The sequence below is a fragment of the Engraulis encrasicolus genome, chromosome 9 (assembly GCF_034702125.1).
Source record: "Engraulis encrasicolus isolate BLACKSEA-1 chromosome 9, IST_EnEncr_1.0, whole genome shotgun sequence".
Taxonomy (NCBI): domain Eukaryota; kingdom Metazoa; phylum Chordata; class Actinopteri; order Clupeiformes; family Engraulidae; genus Engraulis; species Engraulis encrasicolus.
The window spans coordinates 33429193-33454512 of NC_085865.1; the positions used below are offsets into that span (position 1 = coordinate 33429193).

The 25320-nt window shown below is 44.2% G+C and overlaps 1 protein-coding gene across 1 annotated transcript in view; it reads left to right on the plus strand.

The window, feature by feature from the left end:
* The window catches only part of myo3a (myosin IIIA), a 100777-nt gene that overhangs the window by 44290 nt on the left and 31167 nt on the right, over positions 1-25320 (plus strand). The window contains exons 7-18 of the mRNA XM_063206168.1: positions 878-943; positions 3710-3865; positions 5643-5684; positions 7711-7813; positions 9903-10019; positions 10430-10534; positions 10720-10803; positions 12235-12437; positions 14483-14581; positions 14732-14846; positions 20009-20135; positions 23510-23717. Coding sequence (XP_063062238.1) covers positions 878-943; positions 3710-3865; positions 5643-5684; positions 7711-7813; positions 9903-10019; positions 10430-10534; positions 10720-10803; positions 12235-12437; positions 14483-14581; positions 14732-14846; positions 20009-20135; positions 23510-23717 — 1425 coding nt within the window. The remainder of the gene's footprint in view (positions 1-877; positions 944-3709; positions 3866-5642; positions 5685-7710; positions 7814-9902; positions 10020-10429; positions 10535-10719; positions 10804-12234; positions 12438-14482; positions 14582-14731; positions 14847-20008; positions 20136-23509; positions 23718-25320) is intronic.

A 25320-nucleotide genomic window follows, 5' to 3' on the forward strand; every position in this document is an offset into this window, starting at 1 on the left:
TGGTCACAGTCACCTTGCTCAATCCTATCTCTCCATTAATCTACCCTAACACATCCTCTCCTCCTCTCCTCCTCTCCTGCCCCTTCTCATGCTTTCTTCTTCTCCTCCCTTTTCTCATCTTCTCTTCTTCTGCTCCCTCCTCTCATCCTCTCATCCTCTCATCATCTCCTCCCTCCTCTCATCCTCTCATCCTCTCCTCCCTCCTCTCATCTTCTGGTCCTTCTTCTCCTCTCCTCCCTCCTCTCATCCTATCATCCTATCTTCCTCTCCTTCCTCCTCTCATCCTCTCCTCCTCTCCTCCTCTCTTCCTCTCATCTTCTCCTCCCACCTCCGTCCTCTCATCCTCCCTCCTCTCATCCTCACCTCTCTCCTCTCATCTTCTCTTCTTCTGCTCCCTCCTCTCATCCTCTCATCCTCTCATCATATCCTCCCTCCTCTCATCCTCTCATCATCTCCTCCCTCCTCTCATCCTGTCATCCTCTCATCCTCTCCTCCCTCCTCTCATCTTCTGGTCCTTCTTCTCCTCTCCTCCCTCCTCTCATCCTCTCATCCTATCTTCCTTTCCTTCCTCCTCTCATCCTCTCCTCCTCTCCTCCTCTCTTCCTCTCATCTTCTCCTCCCTCCTCCGTCCTCTCATCCTCCCTCCTCTCATCCTCACCTCTCTCCTCTCATCCTCTCATCCTCTACTCCCTCCTCTCATCCTCTCATCTTCTTCTTCTCTCCTACCTCTTCTCAACCTCTCATCCTATCTTCCTCTCCTTCCTCCTCTCCTCCTCTCTTCCTCTCTTCCTCTCATCCTCTCCTCCTCTCCTCCCTCCTCCCTCCTCTCATCCTCAACTCTCTCCTCTCATCCTTTCTTCTCCTCCTCCCCCGACAGGAATCCGCCCCCAACTCTACACCAGCCAGAGATCTGGACCAGTGACTTCAACAACTTCATCAGCAAGTAAGTACCACTGGGCAGATGGGCATATTGTGTGTGTGTGTGTGTGTGTGTGTGTGTGTGTGTGTGTGTGTGTGTGTGTGTGTGTGTGTGTGTGTGTGTGTGTGTGTGTGTGTGTGTGTGTGTGTGTGTGTGTGTGTGTGTGTGTGTGTGTGTGTGAGAGAGAGATCTCTCTCTCTCTCTCGTTCTGTGGTGAAGGATGCAGTGTTGATGTGAAAGGTTATTTTGAGGCGGGTGTGTGTGTGTGTGTGTGTGTGTGTGTGTGTGTGTGTGTGTGTGTGTGTGTGTGTGTGTGTGTGTGTGTGTGTGTGTGTGTGTGTGTGTGTGTGTTAGTGTTGGATCTCATGTAATGGTGTAATGTGTCATATCCCGTTGAGATCTAGACAAATTATGCAGGTGTGACACACCACACACACACACACACACACACACACACACACACACACACACACACACACACACACACACACACACACACACACACACACACACACACACACACACACACACACACACACACACACACACACACACACACACACACCAGACCCCCAGTGGGAAGTGTGTTATAAGCAGCTGCCGTAAGCGCATGGCTGTTGTCCAGACAGATAATTGCATCCAATAATTTCTCCCATTAGCCATTTCAATCAACAACAAAGCCTGCCCAGCAAGGACTCTGAAATGGTCATAATTGTGCCCATTACGCCATCATCATCACATTGTACATAAGACTACTGAGTAGAGACCAGTGATCTCAGTGGCTGTAAAGGCTCATAGTATATAAAAAGCCCCCTGAATGAATCACCTGCCTCCCCCCTTGGCCTCTGTCTGCCCATGTGATGTTATAAGGAGCTTATGCCCTCCGAGCTGCTGAGATAAGATATAGCTGCTTCAGTGGAAAGATAATTCCCACGTGTGTTTACACATTAATAATAATCAAGTATGATCAGATCCTCAGAGTAGCCCGTGAGTAAGCCTATGGCCAGCAGAGTGTCCTGTGAATGGTCATTATACAAGTAGCGTTAACTGTTAAATTAAATTGGTTTCACAACACATTGGCTCTTAGCTGTAACTACGTTGTAAAACTACACATTCTGCAATGGTTAAAGCAAATAATAAAAACTATCCATTGAACTTCAATGCACATTTAAACAGAACACAGTAACACTGTGTGTGGCATGTGAAAATGTGAGTCAGGAAGCATTGATAAGGTGTGCGTGTGGATTGGTCTCTTTTACCTTGTTGAAGTGCCTCTGAACAGGGCATTTATTGGCAAACTGCTCTCCATGTTTAAAACCGTTTCTTCCATTGAAGCCTATCTTCATGTGTGTGTGTGCGTGTGTGCGTGCGTGTGTGTTTGAGGGAGAGAGGCTGTGTTTGTATTTAATGGTGAGACATGAACCTCTAATTCACTTTGGGTGCTCTTACTATGATTGTAAATGCATCCTACTTATGTATGATGTTAGCCAACCGGCCAAATGCTGGTGAAATTTCAGTTTGGCTGGTAGAAAAGACCAACTTACTAGCCACTTTGACCTATTAGAGAGTGTATGTTTGGCTAGTATGATCTACTAGCGATTTTGGCTTGTGATGAAAAAAGTTAATTTGGAGCCCTGCATACATGCCTCCATTTGTTTCCCCCTTTAACCAGGTTGCTATGCACACAATGCTAATCACAAAGGTATCACTTTATTTTAGGGATACTATTAGCACTAATACATACAATGTACCCGTGTAAGTAACTTGTAAGGCATGTACAAAGCAAAATCAAACATTTGTTAGGCATGTATTCACAAATGTCTTGTTCATGCACAATAAGGGATTTATTACCAATTTAACCTGAGTAAGGACCTAGTAGGCCTTAGCATTTGCTTAGTACATGACTTACAAGTTACTTATCCAGGCATTAACATTGTATGTATTAGTGATAATAGATGTATCCCTAAAATAAAGTGTTACCATCACAAAAACATCAACCAACACCAGTATGGTTGTGTGGTAAATTGTACACCCGGAGAACTTTCTCACTGAATTTTATGCATTATTTCCCTTTGGTTGAGTTTTAGTCAGTGTGTGTCTTATTCAATAAACAACCCAGAACATGAAAATATAACACCATCTAATGTCAAATCTATGTCCACAGTGCAATCGAAACATATTTTTTAGTCTGATAACTTGGTAGAACGTATAATGGTAGTCAACTTAATTAAAATCGGATTAACTTAGCAGTACCACTTTCAGTATGCAATGCACAACACCCTTTTGTTTACTCGTTTAGTCATCTCGCTCCCTCTCTCCATACCACACAACATGCAGGGTATACAGTACTGTACTTACTTACTCACTCTCCCTCCCAAGCCCCCCCTCCCCTCTCCCCTCCTCCGGGTGTCTGATCAGGGACTTTGAGCCGAGACCCAAACAACATGCTGTACTTTCCCTTAAGCCTGCTACACACAGGCTCCAACAAAGTTTAGAGTACTCTGTGCTCCGCCAACATTCGATTCCATTGTTTTCTAACCGCACGGCCTGGCTGGGCCAAGGTCGGCTGTTGATTGCGATTCAAGTCCAATTTCTCTGAGCCGCTCGCTCGATTGTTGAATCCACCTGCCACCATCCACTGTGCTTGTTTTGCTAAACCGTGTGCGGGCGGGAGAGTGAACCAGATTTTTGTGTCAGATTCAAAAATAAGTGCGCTGCTGCAATGCTGTCGGAAGCGGCGGGGGGCGATCAGGGATTCACTTTCCGTCCCATGTGTCTCCCACCACCCAGGTGTCTGATCAAGGACTTTGAGCTGCGGCCCAATGTGCTGGACCTGCTGCAGCATGCCTTCATCAAGCAGACCGTTGGATGCGAGAAGACCCTGCAGAAACAGCTGATGGAGCTCATCGAAGTCAACCAGCAGATGGGCAGCGTGGAGAAAACAAGGTAGATAAATGAGAGGGGGGGGAAAGAGAGACTGAGAGAGAGAGAGAGAGAGAGAGAGAGAGAGAGAGAGAGAGAGAGAGAGAGAGAGAGAGAGAGAGATTGTTTGAGACATAGACACTGTTTTCTGTTTATGCTGTATCGATCCAGAATCATGCTAAAAAGGTTCAAAGATTTGAACTTTGAGGAAGACAAAAGAGAGAGAGAGAGCGAATGAATGACAGTCATAAGCTAAGAAAGAGTGCCATATGCCTTCATTGTCTTAAAGTGGGCTAACACCAAGAGTGACCTTTCACTTACCTTTCTCAAGCCCACTCACTAAATACTGTACAAGTGACTGAGAGAGAATTTACTGTACTTTAAGTCTCTGTACAGTAAGTCTATTAAACACTCTCGTAATCTGAGAAACACTGTTTTAAAGTGACCTGATGCCTTTAAGGTCTTAACCCCTTAGCTCAGAGCCTATGTCATAACCTTACTGTCACCAAAATTGTAATGGCTATGTCTTAATCTGTTTCTTAAGGCTCTCTGTACTGTCATAGCAATGTTGTTGTGATGTAGTTAAATATTTTCAGCAAATATTAAATAGGCCCGCCGGCGACCCCATCTACACTAACATTTGGTGACCACCTCTCTTTGAAGCTTTTCTAGATGGTCCATGAGTGAGAGATATATAGAGAGTGAGTGAGAGTTTACTGGGTCTCCACAGAGCCCAGTGGCCTTTTAAGTCTGTTACACTCTCTCTGGTCAGCCGAGAAAGACAGTTTTAAAGTGACGTGGTGCCTTCACCTTTCCAATGCTCACTTATTATATGCTCCGAAAGCGAGTGATTGAGAGAAGGAGAGAGCGAGAGAGAGATAGATAGAGAGAGAGAGAGAGAGAGAGAGAGAGAGAGAGAGAGAGAGAGAGAGAGAGAGAGAGAAAGACAGAGACAGAGAGATACAGAGAGAGATATACAGAGAGAGAGAGAGAGAGAGAGACAAAGAGAGAGACATACACAGAGACAGAGAGATACAGAGACAGATATACAGGGAAGGAGAGAGACAGAGACAGAAACATGGAGACAGATATTCAGTTAGTTTTGCAGATCTCCATAGGGCCCATGCAGTGGCCTCGTACAGTACTGTAAGTCTATTACACTGAGCAGCTACTGTCCTGCTTAGGTCATGCAGATCATGACTAGGGTCGTGCACTTACAGTACAGTGCAGTGCCCTCACAAGGGAAGACTTCCATTTTAACCCCGCAAAGAGGCTTATTCTCCTGGCCTTCTTCACGGACGGACGACTACGCACAGTTGATGCATGAAAATAACGAGATTGAGTTGAGTTTGTAGCTCCAGGCACAAGTGCAAGTCTGGGTGAAGGTAAAATGGCTGGCACAAGGAGAGGGCCCGGTTGACATCTGTCTGAACCATGGGAGATGGACATTGCTAATTTTGCTTTCATTTTGACTCTTTTTGTTGTTGTTTTTACAGTTATTGTGTTCATTGTCAGGCAGAAAGATGCACTCTGTCTCTCTCTCACATACACTTGTAAAACATTTTTCATAATCTTACGGCACGCCGAAAAACACATTTACACACACACACACACACACACATGTCAACTCATAGCATGTGAAGTATATTATGCAAGTGTCACGCATGCATACACACACATAAGCAGGCACGCACACACACACACACTCACAGAAAAACACAGAGAGAAAGACAGAGCTACAGAAGCCTCTTGCTTTCCTGCTCTTCCTCAAAAGCCTTAACCTCATTTTTTGTCATTTAAGCCAACATGGAAAGTCCGACACAGATGCAGAGGGTGATGGCAGGTAGGGGATTCTGACTGTAACAAGAACAAATAGGACTGTAGATGGCTGCTAGCCTCACCCAATCAGATCCCAGAACATAGATGTTCCCCCGGATCCCTCATTCCCAATCAACCAATCCCCTTTGTGCAGAATGTAAATAAAACCAAATCCTCTGCTTTCAGTCTTTCATATCTTGGTCATATTTATAGGGAATCATTTACAAACAAACTAACTAAATAATGATGTGTAATGTAATGTAAGGTACTTCAGTAACTTATAGCTTCCAATTTAGTATAAATTTCTATTTCATGATTGATCACAACAGCGCTAATCTGCATGGGTGAACTTGGTGCAGTATGCAGCTTAATGTGAACCTTTTGATGGTGCATTTGCTTTCCATCAACTGATGATATTAATACATACAACTCAGATTTTTCTTCTGTGAGCAAAGGGCTAAATTAATACAGTAGTATCATTCTAAGGCAGTGTTTCTCAAACTTTTTCAGACCGAGGACCACTTTGTTCCCCCAAAAATGTTCAGGGACCACCTGTCAACTGAATTGACAGTTGACGGGTGCTAATTTGACACTGCTGATATCGATGCAGATTACTTACCGGTAATTCCCATTAATTTACATTCCATGCCCGTCTTGTTGTGGTGAAAATATGACAGCTATGCATGCCTTTGTAATAATATTACAAATAAACCCTACTGCTAGCTTGTCTTGGAAAACTAGAAATCCCCTTGCGGACCACCTGAGCTCTGTCGCGGACCACTAGTGGTCCCCGGACCACACTTTGAGAATCACTGTTCTAAGGGTATAATAATGAGTCTTTTTCTTGTTTGCTCGTGCCCCTAAGTGTATGGTTACAGACCCTGTGTGTAGCTCAAGCGGTCTTGCTAAACACCTGCCCCAGGCTTAATCTCTCCCCAGAGAGCCCCTCCCCCCCAGGCCCCAGGGCCATACACAGTGTTAAACTGAGCCAATTGTACAGCGCCATAGAATTACATAGAGCACTCTGGGGCAGTGGCGGAACAATTGCACACAGGGCCCCTGGGCAAGACACTTATTGGGCCCCCTGTACAGCTTGCCAAGCTCACAATAGGGCCCCCACCACCAATACGGGAGGGCCCTGGGCCCAGGGGCAAGTGCCCTGCTCGCCCTCCCTATAGCTCCGCCCCTGCTCTGGGGAATACTCCTACTCAGGCACTGCCTCAGCAAATATAGGGCAAGGCACATACGGTAGGCCCACAGTATGTAGGCCTATGTAACAGTATGTATGCAGGGAAACTGAGCAGGGGTAAATGAAGTAAATTGTCCCAGGCCCAGGTCAGTATTAGGTCCCTAATTTGGAGCGAGGGGAGGGGTTGGCTCTCAGATTATGTCATCCTGGGCCAAGTCAAAGTTGTCAGTGGCCCTGTATGTAGTATGTATGCATTTATAGGGAAATGTGTATTTTACTTTATGACACATAGACCTTGACCCTGTACTAAGATGTGCGTCATCTACTGAAGAGAGGAATGATGGGAAATACATCTGCTTCTGTAAATAAAGTAAATACAGCTGTAAAATCCATTGTTGACGTATGGCAAGTCATGTGATTACTACATCCATTATGGCACACCAACATATTTCATGTGGGGGAAAATGTAGAAATCAAGTACCCAGTAATAGCAAACAAATTTTCAAATTTAATAGAAATCATTTAGTTTCTATTAACAGCGTAATGAAACTCCCCATATAAGAAATCCCACATCATCCCATGTGTGTACATGTAGCCCCATCCCTTCCCTCAGGCTAACATTTTTTTCCTATTTTACATTATTTTAATGTTGTCAGTTCTGAAATACTGTCTATTAACGTTTATTTGATGATGTATAAACTGTGTTCTGTCTAAATTGGTTTCCCCTACCCCACCCCCCAACCCCAATGAATGTGGTTGTGATTGTGGTTGTGTGCATTTCTCTTGATATCCCTAATGCAAAGCTAAACGAATGTCATTTTTATGCAATGACCAATAACAAAACAAGCACACTGTGTTTCAGGCATGAACGGATACACACCAAGAAGAAGAACGGCCTGAAAGGTGCCAAGGAGGCGGCGCATGACACTGTAGACGACTTGGCAACCATGGAGGTCCTGGATGAGGTGAGGGATGGAGGTTAGCATTTTGGATGCACGAAAAAGTTTCAAACTCAAATAGGAGAAAAAAAAATCTACACTCGCAAGTGCAGTGTCATTATTTATTTATCAAATACCACCATAGTACACATGCAGATGCGCCATTTAAGGCTTAGGGGCCGATATGCGTTTGCATGTGGACATGGTGGAATTTGGTACATAAGTAATGATAAGTGCGGATTTTTGTCCACTGAAAGTAATTTTCCAGCTCCCAGGACAACATTCAGAATTAGACATGAGTACATCTACCGTTGTGTTCTACCTGTGTACCATGCACATCATAGATGATTAGAGCCCTTCTACATGTCTGATTCTTTGTATGATTCTCATTCCTATCAGCTCATTCCGGATGTTATCAGGTTTATATGAAGCAGGGTTTGTTTTTCACTGAATGAAACTCTGATATCCATCTTTTTTCTCACTGACCTTGGCCTTGGTGTCCACATACGTATATGACTGACAGTGTTATTTGCAGACCTGTATAGGGTGCTTTATCTCCGCTTCTGAACACTCTGCCTCCACACGTATGTGGGAGGAATATGAATGGGAGCAGGTTGCTGTGTGTGTGTGTGTGTGTGTGTGTGTGTGTGTGTGTGTGTGTGTGTGTGTGTGTGTGTGTGTGTGTGTGTGTGTGTGTGTGTGTGTGTGTGTGTGTGTGTGTGTGTGTGTGTGTGTGTGTGTGTGACGCATGATGCATGCCGCAGGTAATTCATCCTCCTGCTTTGTCTGATGCCCAGAGTGATAGCGATCACCTGCTGTTACCTTTGGGCCCGCTGACAGCTTTTGCCGGGCCCAGGACAAAGTCATCTGAAAGGGCCCCCATTCAATGCATCACGAAAACCCAATTTTGGGCTCTCTCTCTCTCTCTTCCTGGACAAATGGCCCCTTAGTTCTCCCCTGCCGCCTCCCCTGGTTACCTGCACCACTTGCTCTGAATTCACATCAGTTACTGTTTTTGTCTTATGTTTCTGTTTTTGATTATAGTATCCTTGGGATGATTTAAGATGATGAAAAAGCTCTGTGTGTGTGCTTGTGTGTGTGTGTTTGTGTGTATGTGTGTGTGTGTGTGTGTGTGCATGCGTGTATGTGTGTGTGTGTCTTTGTATGCGTGTGTGTGTGCAAGAAGAACGCGTCTGTGTTGTTTTTGTTGCTGTAAGCAATGGAGAATGTGCTGTGTGTTGTCAGGTTGGAGCAAGATATAGCATCATATTTTCTACAACAAATGATTGCACGCAATGTTGGTCTTGTTCTGTTCAGTTGAGTATGTGCCATGTCTGGACTATGGTGCATTTTATTAACTCAGAAGATTTAAAGACGGAAGAGGAGTGTTCATGTTCAGTTGTATCTGCTTGGATGAACATATAGATAGTAGATGGACATGTGTGTGGTACTCAAAGTAGGATTGTCATCCAGAGAAGGTCCTTTTCATGGTGTGTGTGTGTGTGTGTGTGTGTGTGTGTGTGTGTGTGTGTGTGTGTGTGTGTGTGTGTGTGTGTGTGTATTTGTATTGGTGATGTGAGCGTGAAGTGCCGTCATTGCTTTTGAACAGAATATTTCCACTGGGGTTGGTTGTCACTACAGAGTAGTGTGTTTTTTGTTTTGTTTCTTATTATGTGAGTCTGTTCATGCTTTTCTGGAATTGGTGTCGAAAAGAATACTGCAGTCTACATACAGTAGTGTGTTTTTTGTTGACCATGTGAGCCGTGAACATTATTTCTGTCATGGTTTTTGAACATAGTAACACTGTCACTGGTGGTGGTTGTCACTACAGAAGTTTTTTGTGAGAGTGAACATGTAATTGCTGTCCCTTGAGAATAGAACACTGTCAGCAGAGGTGGTGGTATGTTGGATGTGCGAGTGTGTGTGAGTGTGCGTGTGTGCGTGCGTGCGTGCGTGTGCGAGTGTGTGTGAGTGTGCGTGTGTGCGTGCGTGCGTGCGTGTGCGTGTGTATGTGTGTGTATGTTGGATGTGTGAGTGTGGGTGTCTGCATGCCTGAGCATGTGTGTGCGTGCGCGTAATATAATATAATACGTATAATGTCACTGTTTTTGAACAGAACACTGTCACCGAGCAGCTGAGAGTCCGCTACGCCTCAGAGCAGATCTACACATACGTTGGGGATATACTCATTGCTGTCAACCCCTTTCGAGACATGGACATCTACACGTCAGAGGTGTGTGTGTGTGTGTGTGTGTGTGTGTGTGTGTGTGTGTGTGTGTGTGTGTGTGTGTGTGTGTGTGTGTGTGTGTGTGTGTGTGTGTGTGTGTGTGTGTGTGTGTGTTTGTGTGTGTGTGTGTGTGTGTCGGTGTGTGTGTGTGTGTGTGTGTGTGTGTGTGTGTGTGTGTGCATGTGTGTGTGCGTGCGTGCATGTACCCTATGCAAGCGTTTCAAAGTTTTTTTCTGTCTATGTGTCTGTGTGTGTCATTTCTGGACATTAAATGTGCTCTATATTTGCAACTCAATTATTAAAATCATCTGCTTCTGTATTTAGTAATAATTATCAAGTAAGATTAAATCAGAAATGTCATAACATTACTTTCTGCCATCATCTTTTGCCTTTTCATTTTGCGTTTCTCATTGCAGCACACAAAGATGTACATTGGAGCCAAGCGGACGGCCAACCCCCCACACATATTTGCTGTGGCAGACATTGCCTATCAGTCCATGATTTCCTACAACTCTGATCAGGTACAACAACACCTTCCTATTAAAGGGTCTAATTACAAGTAGTTTTTTAATGGGGATACTACCAACTTCTCTCTCTCTCTCTCTCTCTCTCTCTCTCTCTCTCTCTCTCTCTCTCTCTCTCTCTCTCTCTCTCTCTCTCTCTCTCTCTCTCTCTCTCTCACTGCTATATGTTTTGTGTGTTGCAGTGCATAGTGATCAGTGGAGAGAGTGGTGCTGGGAAGACAGAGAGTGCCCATCTCCTGGTGCAGCAGCTCACTGTCCTGGGCAAGGTAATACTGACCGCAGTGATGGCGTAGTGGCAGGGACGGACATCCCCGGTTCCGAAAATAAAAACCCTGCCACATACATGTATGTGCTTCAGCCAATTTGATGTACTGGCTGATTTTAATTTCCACAGGCCTTCAGCCATGTTCATAAGCTAATTTGCCTGTTTTAGCACTGACAGAAAGGAATATCTGGTAGGACTTACTTTTCCAATCCAGTTTGTCCACCCCTGCATAGTTTGATGAAAAGTAGGCTAGGATAAGTCTACATTTTGTTTGCCTGTGGATTGTATTTTATTGCAATTGGGTTAGAATGGGTTGCATGGGGTGTAGGTACATGTACCTGTGCATAGGGCTCAGGATTTGGTGCTATGCAGCCCTTCCTACCTTCGCCCACCCACTCATATCAGCAACCTTGGGTTCCTTGAAAGGCGCTATATACAGTAAAATCAAGTTATTATTATCATTATTATTATACTGTACTATACTATACTATATATATATATACTATACTATAGGGGCAGTCATGGGTGAGCGGTTAGGGCGTCAGACTTGCATCCCAGAGGTTGCCGGTTCGACTCCCGACCCCGCCAGGTTGGTGGGGGGAGTAATCAACCAGTGCTCTCCCCCATCCTCCTCCATGACTGAGGTACCCTGAGCATGGTACCGTCCCACCGCACTGCTCCCCATGGGGCGCCACTGAAGGCTGCCCCCTTGCACGGGTGAGGCATAAATGCAATTTCGTTGTGTGCAGTGTGCAGTGTTCACTTGTGTGCTGTGGAGTGCTGTGTCACAATGACAATGGGAGTTGGAGTTTCCCAATGGGCTTTCACTTTCACTTTCATTATTGTTGTTGTTGTTGTTGTTATTATTATCATGAATCTCCTTTCAGTCAGCTCCCTCCCTTATTGTCCCCCTCAGAAGTGCTATGTGTTTGTCCTCAGTACAGAGTAGAGGGGGGTGATGGTACCAAAACAAAAGTGGTGGCACATTGTCATCTCTCCAAAACCTTTCTGGTCTAGCTGACAAGAAAGCCATTTCCCTCTGACAGATCAGCCCAGCAGTCAATCTGGGTCCTGGGCGCCCGTCTTTCATTATGATGATGTGTCGTGATTGGGTAGATTCAGAGTGAGTCGTTTCAAAGTGACAGCGGCCATTTTGTAAAGTAATGAGAAATTAGCATTAGAAGGGGAGCCCTTTCTCTTCATTCGGTGATTTCATTCAAGAGGGACGAGAACGCATCTGATTTAAAGGAATGGGAACTGTCTTTCATGATGAACTGACAAAACCTTGAATAATAAGCTTGTGGGTGCGCACGGAATATTAATCAGCTAGTGCCTTTTGTGTCTCTTCTCATATCTTTAATCAGGACAGACAATGTGCTAGCTGTAGTATTAAATCTAGTCATGCTGTCCAAATGTTTGGCTTATGTTCCAGGCTAATAATCGCACACTCCAAGAGAAGATCATTCTGGTAAACAACCTTGTGGAGGCCTTTGGCAATGCCTGCACAGTCATCAATGACAACTCGAGCCGCTTTGGCAAGTACCTGGAGATGAAGTTCACGGTTGGCGGAACAGTGGTGGGGGCCCAGATCTCAGAGTACCTGCTGGAGAAATCTCGCGTCATCCACCAGGCTGTGTAAGTGCAAGGCCTAAAACTGACGCACCTACACCTGACAAAGACCAGACTGTTCAAAACGTGTACAATAAACTGGGAGCAGCTACAGTGTGCGGATCTTCCTTCTTTTTTTTGATCACGTTTCGTCCGACGCCTGTTTATTTGAATGTGCACGCACTCCAAACGCTTACCATTGGAAATCTCCCATTGTCAGGAGTCTAACAGCAAACAGTGAGCTATAAGTACGCCAACCATTTGCTAATTACTGCACGGCATTCGATAGAATTGCAGATCTTTGTTTTCAACGTTTGAGAATTGGTGAGAGATTCGAAATCAAAAGTGTTCTACATTAGCATAAGGTTCTAAACTTCCACATAATAGTCTACGAACCAATATATTCTTTAGAACTTTCACTCTCCCAACATTCTGTGTTGCTATGCAAGCAAAGGTTCTACACTCTGTTACACAGCTCGGAGTAGAACAGCATGTTAGAACTAGTATTATCTTAGCGAAGTTAGCCGTACCCATCTTGATGTATCGGTGAGGAAAACACTCCCCCTGGGATGTGCTATTTATTTAGCTGTGTCTGATTAAGCCCAACCACAGATCAGAGACAGTTTACATTTTTCACTCAACACACTCTCTCTCTCTTTCTCTCTCTCTCTCTCTCTCTCTCTCTCTCTCGCTCTCTCTCTCTCTCTCTCTCGGGGGCTTTTGGCATTTACCGCCTAGCTCTGCAGCTAATCCACGTGCTCTCATCGGCCCATCTCTCCAGCTCATTGTGGGGATGTAATGTGGGTCAAGGGGGAGGAGATAAGGCTCCTGTCTTTGATCAAAGAATCTCGAACATAAGGTCACCCCTCTCACACAAACACACACACACACATTGACATATACGCACACACGCGCATTCACACACACATACACACACACACACAGATACACACACACAAACACACAAACACACAGGCGAACACACACTCACGAATACACCCATGCACGCTTACACGCGGCCACACACACACACACACACACACATACACTCACACGGGTGCACGCACGCGTGCACACACACACGCGCGCGCACGCACGCACGCACGCACGCACGCACGCACGCACGCGCGCGCACGCACGCACGCACGCACGCACGCACGCACATGTACAAGTACCAGGAGACCGTGCAGGCCTTTACGGCTGCTTGTTGTTTTCCCCTCCAGTGAGAAATGTGGATCTGATTAAACAGAAGAAGTCTTTTGTACTTTATTTCAGTTTAATCAAGTAGCACCCCCAAAGAGATACTGACCTTTCCTGGGAAGGTAAAACGCCCGCATTTGAGTCAACAACTTGTGTGTTTAGATGATTATCTAGTGCTGCGAAGCCTCGGGGGATAGTCTTGAAATGTGGGCGAACTCACTAGAGTGGTCGGTGCAAATTGAACAGTTAACACTGATGATAGCTATGAACGATGAGCGTGGTAAGGTCATGCTCCAAGCCTGTGGTTATTATTGTGGAAGAAAAGAAAAGGCGCACAGAAAATTAACTGCATCTATCTTCACATGGCCCTGGCCCTGACCTAAATGATGGTTTGCAGAATGTTTGCAAAAGAGATAAAAGCAACTGAAATTGCGTAGTTTATCAGTGAGAAACATGTATGATTTTGCAACGGCACAGCACCAGCAGAAACAATTGGTGTCATTAAAATGTCTTAATAACAATATCAGTCTGTTTTATGAATGAGAAAACACATGGTACATGTAGACGTAGGCAGAGTTGCTCAAAGTGTAAAGACACCACACACTCTTGCCAATGCCAGTTTGCATTACATTAAATTGTCATCGGCAAGGATGTGCAGTGTCTTTATACTTTGAGCAAGAAAGAATCCCGCAATCTGCACTGTGGGACATGGTGTATGGGTTTTGCCCAAACATCTTTTCTAAAATTGGCTAGCTCTCACACATTATTATTTCTTGAGTCCTAAATCCACTTTTCTATTGTTGGACATTATTAGCTAAGTCACAAGGTCTAGTAGTAGATCTTTTGTAATTTGCAGTGTTATTTTCCCACAGAGGAGAGAGGAATTTCCACATTTTCTATTACATCTATGCTGGCCTGTCTGAGCGGAAGAAACTCGCCCACTACAAGCTTTCCGACAGCAAAACTCCCAAGTAGGTTTTTTTTTCTCACACTGTGTAATTTTAACCTTCCTCTGACACACTATAATTGTCTGTGTTCTTTTTTTGCGGAACAGTTAACAGCTTTTTTTCTTCTCAACCCTTACCTTATGTTTGTTCTTTTTCCCCCTCTTTGTCCATCAGATATCTTCACAGCGATCACATCAAGCTGATGGCAGACATCATGGGCAACACCTTCTACAAGGAGCAGTTTGAGGCGGTGGAGCAGTGCTTCAAAGTCATAGGATTCACCCTGGAGGTGCAGTACCACGACTTCATTACTGATTTTACCAAAAAAAAGTCACAGTTCCAACACAGAGCCCAAGCCTGCCTGCCACTTCTTCCATTACCATCACTGCTATGTTACATCTGCGGCCTGGCTCGACCTTTGTAAATGACAAGAAAGCAGGTGTCCTATCATATGACAGACAGACTGAGGTTGCTGGGAATTAGATAAGGGTTATTGCCTGTTTGGTCACCGCTTCAAAGCTTCAAACACACACACGCACACCCACACACACACATGCACACACAAACACACACACACACACACACACACACACACACACACACACACACACACACACACACACACACACACACACACACACACACACACACACACACACACACACACACACACACACACACACACACAGACCCACGTTCACAGAGAAGAAAGAAGGGAAAGGGAAGATGGACAGAGAAGGACACCAACTCGATTGCAAGCAAGCAAATACAAGATGTCTATGATCATGGATGAGTTGCCAATATAAACAGAAAAGGAAAATACTATTCAGCCCCAGGCAGAGTTGTTCAGGCAGTCAGAATACAGAGTTCCTTCCCATCCTCAAATAGCACATCTGGCCAATAGCTAGGATCGAGGGTGTAGCACTACATTTTGGGCCTTATGGACTCCACTTCACTGCCCCCCCCACCTGAATATTTCATATGATATTATGTAATGTGTACAAATAACAACTGCCTATGGGGCCCTCATGTATGTGGTGACTCAGTACTGCCTTTTACCCCCATGCTTTCAACATCCCTGATTAGGATGCTTTGGGACTCGCATGGCTTTACTCACAGAAAAAAACACTCTGGATGGTGGAGAGAATAACTGCCACACTCCTGCACTACTACACTATACCGTACCACAGCTAGCGGAGGGTGTCCTTGAGCATGCCATGTAGCCCTTCAGATCTCAAGGGGACTGTCCTCTTAGCTAGTCACTATGTAGAAGAGTGTACAGCAAATGGCATGTAATGTAATGCAATGTAAACCATTAACCCCTTCATGGAACCCCCATTCCTTCCCAAGCGCTGTTTCTGGGGAAATGCCACATGCTGTATTGCTTATGTTACCCTTCCTAATCCCAACATACTCCAAATATCATTCCAAAAGTTTGGTAAAATCCACACCTCATACACACAGCAATAGGTTTTCGGATGGCAGTTTGAGTACGTTTTTTGAACGTAAACCAACCATGCTCACATTAGAATGGGCAGGGAGATTATCAGGTACTGACAAGTCAAGGGTAGCAAGATAAATATAACTGCATGTTGAAATTGGCCAATGGAAATGTTAGATACTTTGTCAACACAGAACCTCTGATGGGTCAGCCCTCGATTCTTGGTGGGTCCCCTTGAAATCTGGGTGGCCAGGAGATATATAATACTCTGCAAAAAAGGACGGCCAGGCCAGGGTGATAGAGATACAGTGTTGTATGTTGTTCTCCCCCTGTCCCCCATAAACACAGTGCCTTGGTGAACTTCATAGATCACTTCAAAATGGCCAGTGGCTGTCCTCCAATCGGCAGTGAGGATGTTTTAATGCTGTGTAGTATGAACACCAGGGTAATAGAGATACTGTTTGATGCTCTCCCACGTCCCACATGATGTCTCATCACAATTGCCACGGTAACTGTAAACATAAACAATCATCGTCGTGGTCATCATCATTGCCAAGTGACTGTGACTGGGGAAATGGACAGCTATTTTGACTAGGGGTCGACCGATACAGGTTTTTTAATGGCCGATGCGATAGCGTTTTTTTTTTCATGACCCTTGGGCGATACCCGATTTCCGATACCCGATATTTGGGGCTGATATGGGTTTTAAAAAAAGGTTTAAAAGATTACAAATATTCCAGGTCTCAAGTTAAAAATAAACATTCCTTTAACATTATCAAATTGAGGTAGAACTTGTAACATTTAAACACCCACTCTAACAATCAAGTAATGTCTAACAATCAAGTAATAAAAAAATAAAGTGTCTTGGTTCTTTAAAAAAAAACCCGAATGACATAAAATAATAAATATTGCGTATCGGCCAAAATCACACGCGTATCGGCCGATACGGATACACTTAAAAAATGCAAATATCGGACCGATATGTGAGTGATTCTACGATTCCCCTACGCTTTTGGCAAAAGCAAAATGTCAATTATCAGTACTTTTTTTCAACTAAATGACCTAGATGTTTACATAGTGTATATATTTAAGTTTCCAAGCAAACAAATTGCCAAGCTTAATCTTAAATCATTTGATAAATACTCTAATGAAAGCGAACATTTGCTTAATTATTTTGTCAACAGTGTTATGGACAAATACTATGTCATTTCAAACATATATAAAAATACTACAGAGTTGAAACAATATATGTTTGAAAGTGCTTATGTCCCTTAGCAGTAATGTTGTCATTAATCTGTGCAACTGATATAGAAAATGTGATTGTTGAGCTTCATAAGTAGGATTTTATGAGTCACTGTGATACAGACTGACACATTTTTCATCATAAATCCCTGTAACGTCTGATTTGAATATAGTCACCCTCCTTACACAAGACTTCCTTCTCCAGAGATAATCCCTAGTGTATGTTCATAGGATTTTTCCAACACATAAGGGATCAATAGCGCAAAAACACTTTCAAAACAGTCAACCGTGTTACTCAACTGTGTTACGGTAAACAGTGCAGGGGAACAAGTCGGCACTTTTTTAGGAGAAAAAAACAGAGCAGACAAACCCATCTCCCTAGAACACAAATTATTTTGTTTGTTTGTCTGTCAATATGGACATAAATTGGCAAAAACATACTCCTCCTCAACTGTCATCAGTGTTGCCAGATTGGGCTGGTTCCCGCCCAATTGGGCTACTTAGAATGGCCGTGTGCGGGTAAAAATGGCATCTATCAGAAAAACCTTCCCACTGCCATATAAATCAATAGAATTGGGCGGGTTTTTAGGGCGGATTTTGATCATTTTTTGGGCTGGAAATCATCAGCCTCATCTGGCAACCCTGACTGTCATACTTAATTGTAACACCATTGACGGTAACACCGTTGACATTTCAGCCATTTTTATGGTGTTGTGCTAACTGAGGACCTCAGAAGTTCCACCACAACACCTTAATCAATTCATGTATCTGTATGCTTTATCTGTGTTTTTCTACATGTGATTTCTAATTCAGATTCTTATGAATATGTTGATAACACCGTTGACAGGCAATTTTCCCGCTATGAGAACATGAAAAAGAATGGATTAAATTATGGAAGGATGGAGCTCAAAATTTACCAAAAAGTCTTCCCGTATCCTGCCAAAGAGGTTATGACATCACGTGATGTTATTCGTATGGCCTAAGACCAAACCATTACTGATTTATGGAGGAGGTTTCAGACCGTGACACAGTTAACACAGTTTTCGTGGACACACACAAAATGGCAAATTTCATGTATAATGGAAAGGACAGTGGTCTTTCTGACAGTTTTGTCATTTTGTGATGATTACTGTGAATCAACATTTGCAATCGTCTTGGGCAAAACAAGTTTCTTTACATGCTAATATGAAGACTGAATCTGACATTTGGAAAACAGGACGGCATGAAAACGCCCAAAACCAGTATTAAATATTCATTCTTGCTGAGGGAAATAATGCTATGTCTACACTTTCTGTATTATATGAAAGATAAATGTTTTCTAATGTCCAAAACATCATTGGATGCAGTTAATAGTTAGTGGAATTGCCAAATAAAATCCACGGACTTAAAAGTGTAGGCGAATTAGAGAATCACTCATATATATCGGTCTATCGTTAATTTTGACCACTGCAATCAAGTCAACATGCTTCATGTGATTGCTGCCGGTTCATTTATTTATTTATTTATTTATTTTTCTGTATTTGCCATCACATCATCTGAGACTTGAAGCCTGTATGATGGCACAGTGTGTGTGGGAGTCGTTACAGGCTGTTCTGTTGCGGCGGGGGTGTATGAGTACTCTAGGCATGCAGCTGCTCTGCGTTGACATTATTGGACGTGGCAGGCTATGGTCAGCGCATGGAATCAGACAGAGTTATAGGTTGCGTTCCAATATGTGACCTTGCGTCCTCCACTTCTGCTTGTGGCCTCGCCCCGCCTCCTGGCCCCTCCTTCGTCGAGAAAACAATAACGTTTCCCCGTTGTCAGTCAAGCCGAAACAATTTCTGGGGAACTATTCTTCATTCACCATCCAGTTTGCAAATGAGAAAATTACTTTACAATTGAGCTCTTGCAAGATATTGAAATATAATGCTGTTGTCAGTGATGTCATCATGACATATTACTTCCTGGTACGAGGCCACAAGCACAAGTGGAGGACGCAAGGTTGCATATTGGAACGCACCCATAGAGATGTGCCATCAGTGTTTGACTAACGCTGGCTGCCAGTGCCACACGTTTGAAATGGTGTTGCAGGGGCCGCGCTCTTGAGCTGACAGCAAGTGACAAAGTCATTTTTGTGGCTCTCAAATCAAATCAGCATATGGTCCATAATGTGTGTGTGCATTTGTGTGAGTGTGTGTGTGAGTGTGTGTGTGAGTGTGTGTGTGTGTGTGTGTGTGTGTGTGTGTGTGTGTGTGTGTGTGTGTGTGTGTGTGTGTGTGTGTGTGTGTGTGTGTCTGTGTGTGTGCGTGTGCGTGTGCGTGTGCGTGTGCGTGTGCGTGTGTGTGTGTGTGTGTCAATGGTGCACATTTTCATTCTCAGTTCAATGTGTGGCCATCTCTTTGTTGTGTGCAAATCTGTCTGACTGCTGGCCTGAATGCTGCAGGGCCTTCATTTCTCTCTCCTTCTCTCTCTCTCTCTCTCTCTCTCTCTCTCTCTCTCTCTCTCTCTCTCTCTCTCTCTCTCTCTCTCTCTCTCTCTCTCTCTCTCTCTCTCTCGCTCTCTCCTTCTCTTTCTCTCATGTCCTTGGATTTATGCAGCATGAATATGATGATGAATATGTTGATGAATATGTTTCTCTACTCTTCTGTCTCTCTCGCTTTTTATTTCTTTCTCTCTATCCTTCTCTCTCTCTTTGTCTTTCTCTTCTCTGTCTCTCTCTTTCTCTCTCTCTCTCTCTCTCTCTCTCTCTCTCTCTCTCTCTCTCTCCCTTCCTCTCCGTTTCTCAGGAGCTGGGTAGCGTTTACAGCATCCTGGCGGCCATTTTGAATGCAGGTGACATTGAGTTTGCCTCGGTGGCCTCTGTGCACCAGACGGACAAGAGCAACATCAGCAACACGGCCGTGCTGGAGAACAGTGAGTGTGTGCTTGTTTACCGGCCCTGTCCATGCCCGATGTGCATTCATGGTTCCAGACAATGATGACTTTATTACATGATTTAAAGTGATACTGTCCCATTTTTTAAAATAAGCTCCCCTTGAGTTAAATAATAGGGCTTTACCGTTCTCCTGTACTTTCAACAGTTCTCTGGGTATGGCAGTGCAAATTTTACCTCCATGCTAGCAGTTAACATTGAGTCCTATGAGACCAGCTGGCGGCTAACTGGTCTCATACTGTAGGACTCAATGTTAACTGATAGCTTGGAGGTCAAATATCAAAAGAACGGTTGAAAGTACAGGACCCTACTATTTAACTCAAGGGAAGGTGTAAAATAAGCTTATTTCCAAAAATGGGAGAGTATCACTTTAAATATATGCACACTAGACAATGGCAAGAGTGTCCTTGTGTCCCAAACACCTCAGTTTGAGCCCATTATACTTACATGTGCACACATTCGTACATGTATGGTCCCACGCAATGGTGACTATACAGGTATTATGCTTTACCTCAATGCACTCTACAGCGATGCTGTAGACAGGGAGATTGTTCTTGTTTAAAGTGTTTAAGGTGTATAAAGTAAAATTAGAAGTACTCTTACTGATGTAATCGCACATGCTCCTCCATAGTTAATACACCAGTTATTCCACTGTACCTAATGAAGTATACTGCACTATAATACTTTCACTTTCTACACCTCTGTGTTAGGGTCCAACATACCAGGGCTTGGCACTAGCACCTGCCAACCGGCCAAATGCTGGTAAAACTTGGCTGTGGCTAGTAATCAGTTTAGTGTCACTAGCCAATTTGGCTGGCATCTTATTCTTTGGTATGACATACGCATCATAGCCTATATTCTATTGTTTGCCCTTTCTGTAGGCTATCAATTGTTTGTATTTAAGTTCAAGAAAAGCTCAGTAACTCAGTTTCTATTTGCTTGACACACTTCCATGTTGAAAGCTAAACAGTCATCTTGCTTTAGCACCTCATCTTCCGAGGTTAGACGTACGCTATCATGATAAAGAATAGAAAAACGATATAAAATCGGTGGCTAGTGGAATACCTGAATGGCTAGTGACTCGGGAAGACCACTAGCCACAGTGGCCAGTGGGTGAAAAAGTTCATGTCAAGCCCCGCAACATCCCTGTATGGTCCCAGGCAATAGTGACTATCACATGCTTTACTTCAATGCACTCCACAGCCATGCTGGAGAACAGTCAGTTTGTGCTTGTTCACCTGTCCTTACCATGCCCTACTGGTTTGACACCGAAGCACATGTATGTTCCCAGGCAATGGTGATTTTATTGCATGTTTTACCTCCATGCATTCCACAACCATTCTGAAGAGCAGTGAGTGTGTTTTTTGCTATTGTCGGAGTCCATGGAACACGTATGGTCCCAGGCAATGGTCACTTTTGCCTTTGTCACATCCTTTACCTGCGTGCATGTCACGGCCACACAGCCAGTGACCTGCCACCAACAGAAAACAGTGTGTGTGTGTGTGTGTGTGTGTGTGTGTGTGTGTGTGTGTGTGTGTGTGTGTGTGTGTGTGTGTGTGTGTGTGTGTGTGTGTGTGTGTGTGTGTGTGTGTGTGTGTGTGTATATGCGTGTGTGTGTGTGTATGTGTGTGTGTGTGTGTGTGTATGCGTGTGTGTGCGTGTGTGTCTGTGTGCCTGCGTGTGTGTCTGCGTGCCTGCGTGCGCGTGTGTGTGTTTTTACCTGGACGTGCTCTTCTGGTGTGACCTCGCACACACACACACACACACACACACACACACACACACACACACACACACACACACACACACACACACACACACACACACACACACACACACACACACATCCACACACACACACACACACACACACACACACACACACACACACACACACACACACACACACACACACACACATTGGTCATCAGCCTGAGTCAGTGTTGACTGCCACATCCTTTACCTCCATGCACCTGGCAGCCACATAGCCAGTGAGCTGCCACCACAGCGGCTCTGGGCTTACGTAACCCCCTGGTAAAGGTTAGGAGGACAGATGCAAAGTAGCCCTCGCTGCGGCACTAGACAGCCTTTGCATGTCTACTTCTCATGGCATAGTGATGGTGGTTGCACAAGTCATTAGGTCCCTGGAAAGAACATATACAAATATTTTGGTTCATTTTCCAGACACTTGTTCATATCCGCATAAGACAGATAGTATACAAAGCAACATCAAGACAGACCAGGACAAGCAAACAAAACAAAAAAGAGATAAAATAATTTAAATACATATGAACATTTCATCCAATCCGCTCCCAGCCTAGATGTGCCGTGTACCTAGAGCTACTCACAGTGATGTTTGAGAGCGCCATCATCCAGACGTTGTGTAAACTCGTATACAACACTCTATTTAAGATCATTATTGACACAGTACATTGGCCTGTATTGCATAAACCACTTCTGATGGAAAAAAATGCATGAATAATTAGCGTGATTATTATGCCACCTTCACAGTGCATTGGTATAATTAGTACGCACTACAGATGTACAGTTCAGTGCACACATGTTTATTTTTAGCCCCTCTGCTGCGTGTAGCCTCCCCTGGTGCTGAACCCTTTCCATTTGCCCTAATAATAATAATTCCTCTGGAGGACTGGCAAGATGGTGCACCAGTGTACTGTTGTATGCCTGGAACTAAGCTGGTATTACTTACTGTACACAGTAAAAAAAAAACAGAGCGTTAATTCAACACTTATAAAGTACTCTGGGACTAAATACTATCAAGAAAGATGTTTAAGGTGCTTATGACAATGGTTTCTGTTGCACTTGTAATAAAAGAAGTGCAATAGTAGTATAGTACAGTATGTACTAAACATACTCGTTCTGGATTTATCTTTTTTAGGCTATACCAGACAAAATGGCTGACCTAAAGGACAGCCTAACCTTTGTTTTGTAACTGTTTGTGTGTGTGTGTACAGTTTGTGTGTGTGTGTCAGCACGTGCATGGGTGGATATGTTTACGTGAGTGTGTCCGTGCCTGCTGGCGTTGTGTGTCCCCGTACTGAGCAAATGTGTTTGTGTGTGTGTGTCTGTCTGTCTGTCTGTCTGTCTGCCTGTCTGCCTGTCTGTCTGTCTGTCTGTCTGTCTGTATCTGTGTGCATGTGCACATGCGTGTGTGTGTAGGTCTGTGTGTGTGTAGGTCTATATGACTGTGTGTATGTGTGTGTGACGATCCCGGCTGGTGTGGGCGCTGTGGGGGCACATGTCTATGCCTGTGTTGGATGTGTGTGTGCACAGCATGTGTATAATGTGTGTGTGTGTGTGTGTGTGCGTGCGTGCGTGTGTGTTGTCTCTCCAGCTGCCACGCTGCTGCGCATCAGTGCGGAGGAGCTGCAGGAGGCGCTGACGTCACACTGCGTGGTGACGCGCGGAGAGACCATCGTGCGCTCCAACACCGTGGAGAAGGCAGCCGAGGTGCGGGACGCCATGGGCAAGGCCCTCTACGGACGCCTGTTCAGCTGGATAGTCAACCGAATAAACTCCTTACTCAGGCCCGACAACTATGGGTAAGAGATGGAGGGAGGGAGGGAGGACAGGGGAGAGAGGGGGGGAGGGGAGAGGTGGTAGAGAAGGAGATGTGGAGAAAAAGAGAGAGAGAAAGCGAGTGAGAGGGGGCATGCCATGGGCAAGGTCCTCTACGGACGCCTCTTCACCTGGACAGTCAACTGAATAAACTCCTTACTCAGGCCCGACAACCAGGGGTAAGAGGTGGAGAGGGAGAGGGAGAGAGAGAGAGAGAGAGAGAGAGAGAGAGAGAGAGAGAGAGAGAGAGAGAGAGAGAGAGAGAGAGAGAGAGAGAGAGAGAGAGAGGGGAGAGAGAGGGCATGCCATGGACGCCTCTTCAGCTGTATAGTCAACCGAATAAACTCCTTACTAAGGCCAGACAACCAGGGGTAAGAGATGGAGGGAGAGAGGGAGGGAGGTGGAGAGAGAGTGAGAGAGAGAGCGAGAGAGAGACAGACAGACAGACAGACAGGAAGATGGGTGGAGAGAAAGAGAGAGGATGAAGATAAAGAAGGGTGAAGGTTAAGCTGAAGTTGCACAAATCAAACAAAGACAAGAAGACAAAGAAATTGAGTTGTGTGAAGAAAAGATTAAAAGATTTCAAGAAAGATAGAAACAGTGAGTGGCAGTAAGAGTGAGAGAGAGAGAACAGGAAAGTTAGTGAGAGTGACAAAGGTTTCGTAGCTGATACTGGTATCAGCCCCAATACATTATGCTCATACTCGTACTCATCAAACACTTGCCGATACCAGGCACCGATGTTGCCATCACACTGAACAAGGCAAGGCAAGGCAAGGCAAGTTTATTTATATAGCGCATTTCATACACAGGTGCAACTCAATGTGCTTCACAAAGTTAACAAATGTAAATGAAAGGAAACAGGGAAGAAAGAAGGAAATAAATTAGAGCCAAAAAACATTTAAAACATTAAAGGGACACTGTGCAGGAAATGGTCAAAAAAGGTACTGCAACTATGCGGCTCATTGAAACTGGGCTGCCTATTGCCGAATTTGATCTTTACATGAAAGTTTACTAAGTAATAAACAAATATTTTCTAGTATGGTCCAAGTAGAGTCATTTTTGCAGCTAAAATGGCTATTTCTGGAAATTCAAAATGGCGGACCATGGAGAAGATCCCCCTTTTCACGTAAGAAAAGTGCAATTTTTTCAGTCATAATGAATACTTAGAATTTTATGTTGGTGGTAAGTATTCATGAAAAAGGTAACATTAGTGAATGGGTTGCATGGATTCTGGAAATAAACAACTGAAAATATCACACAGTGTCCCTTTAAGATAAAACATAAGGTAAAAATAATAATAAAATAAAATAAAACAAATTAAATAAACATTAAAATAAAAATAATAATAATAAATTTAAGCTAGGGGAAAGCATCTGAGAACAGCTTTGCAATGCAACATCTCGTAACATTCTGTTGACTTGAAAGCAGCATGGGAAATAAGCACCACCTCATACATTTACTAACATTTATATCTACATGGAAAAGGACAATAAAACAAATATCACCGGTGGAAAAAACAAGACTTTGCATTTATTTTCATTTTATATTGGGGGCAAAAGCGTCGGTATCGGTACTCGGTATCTG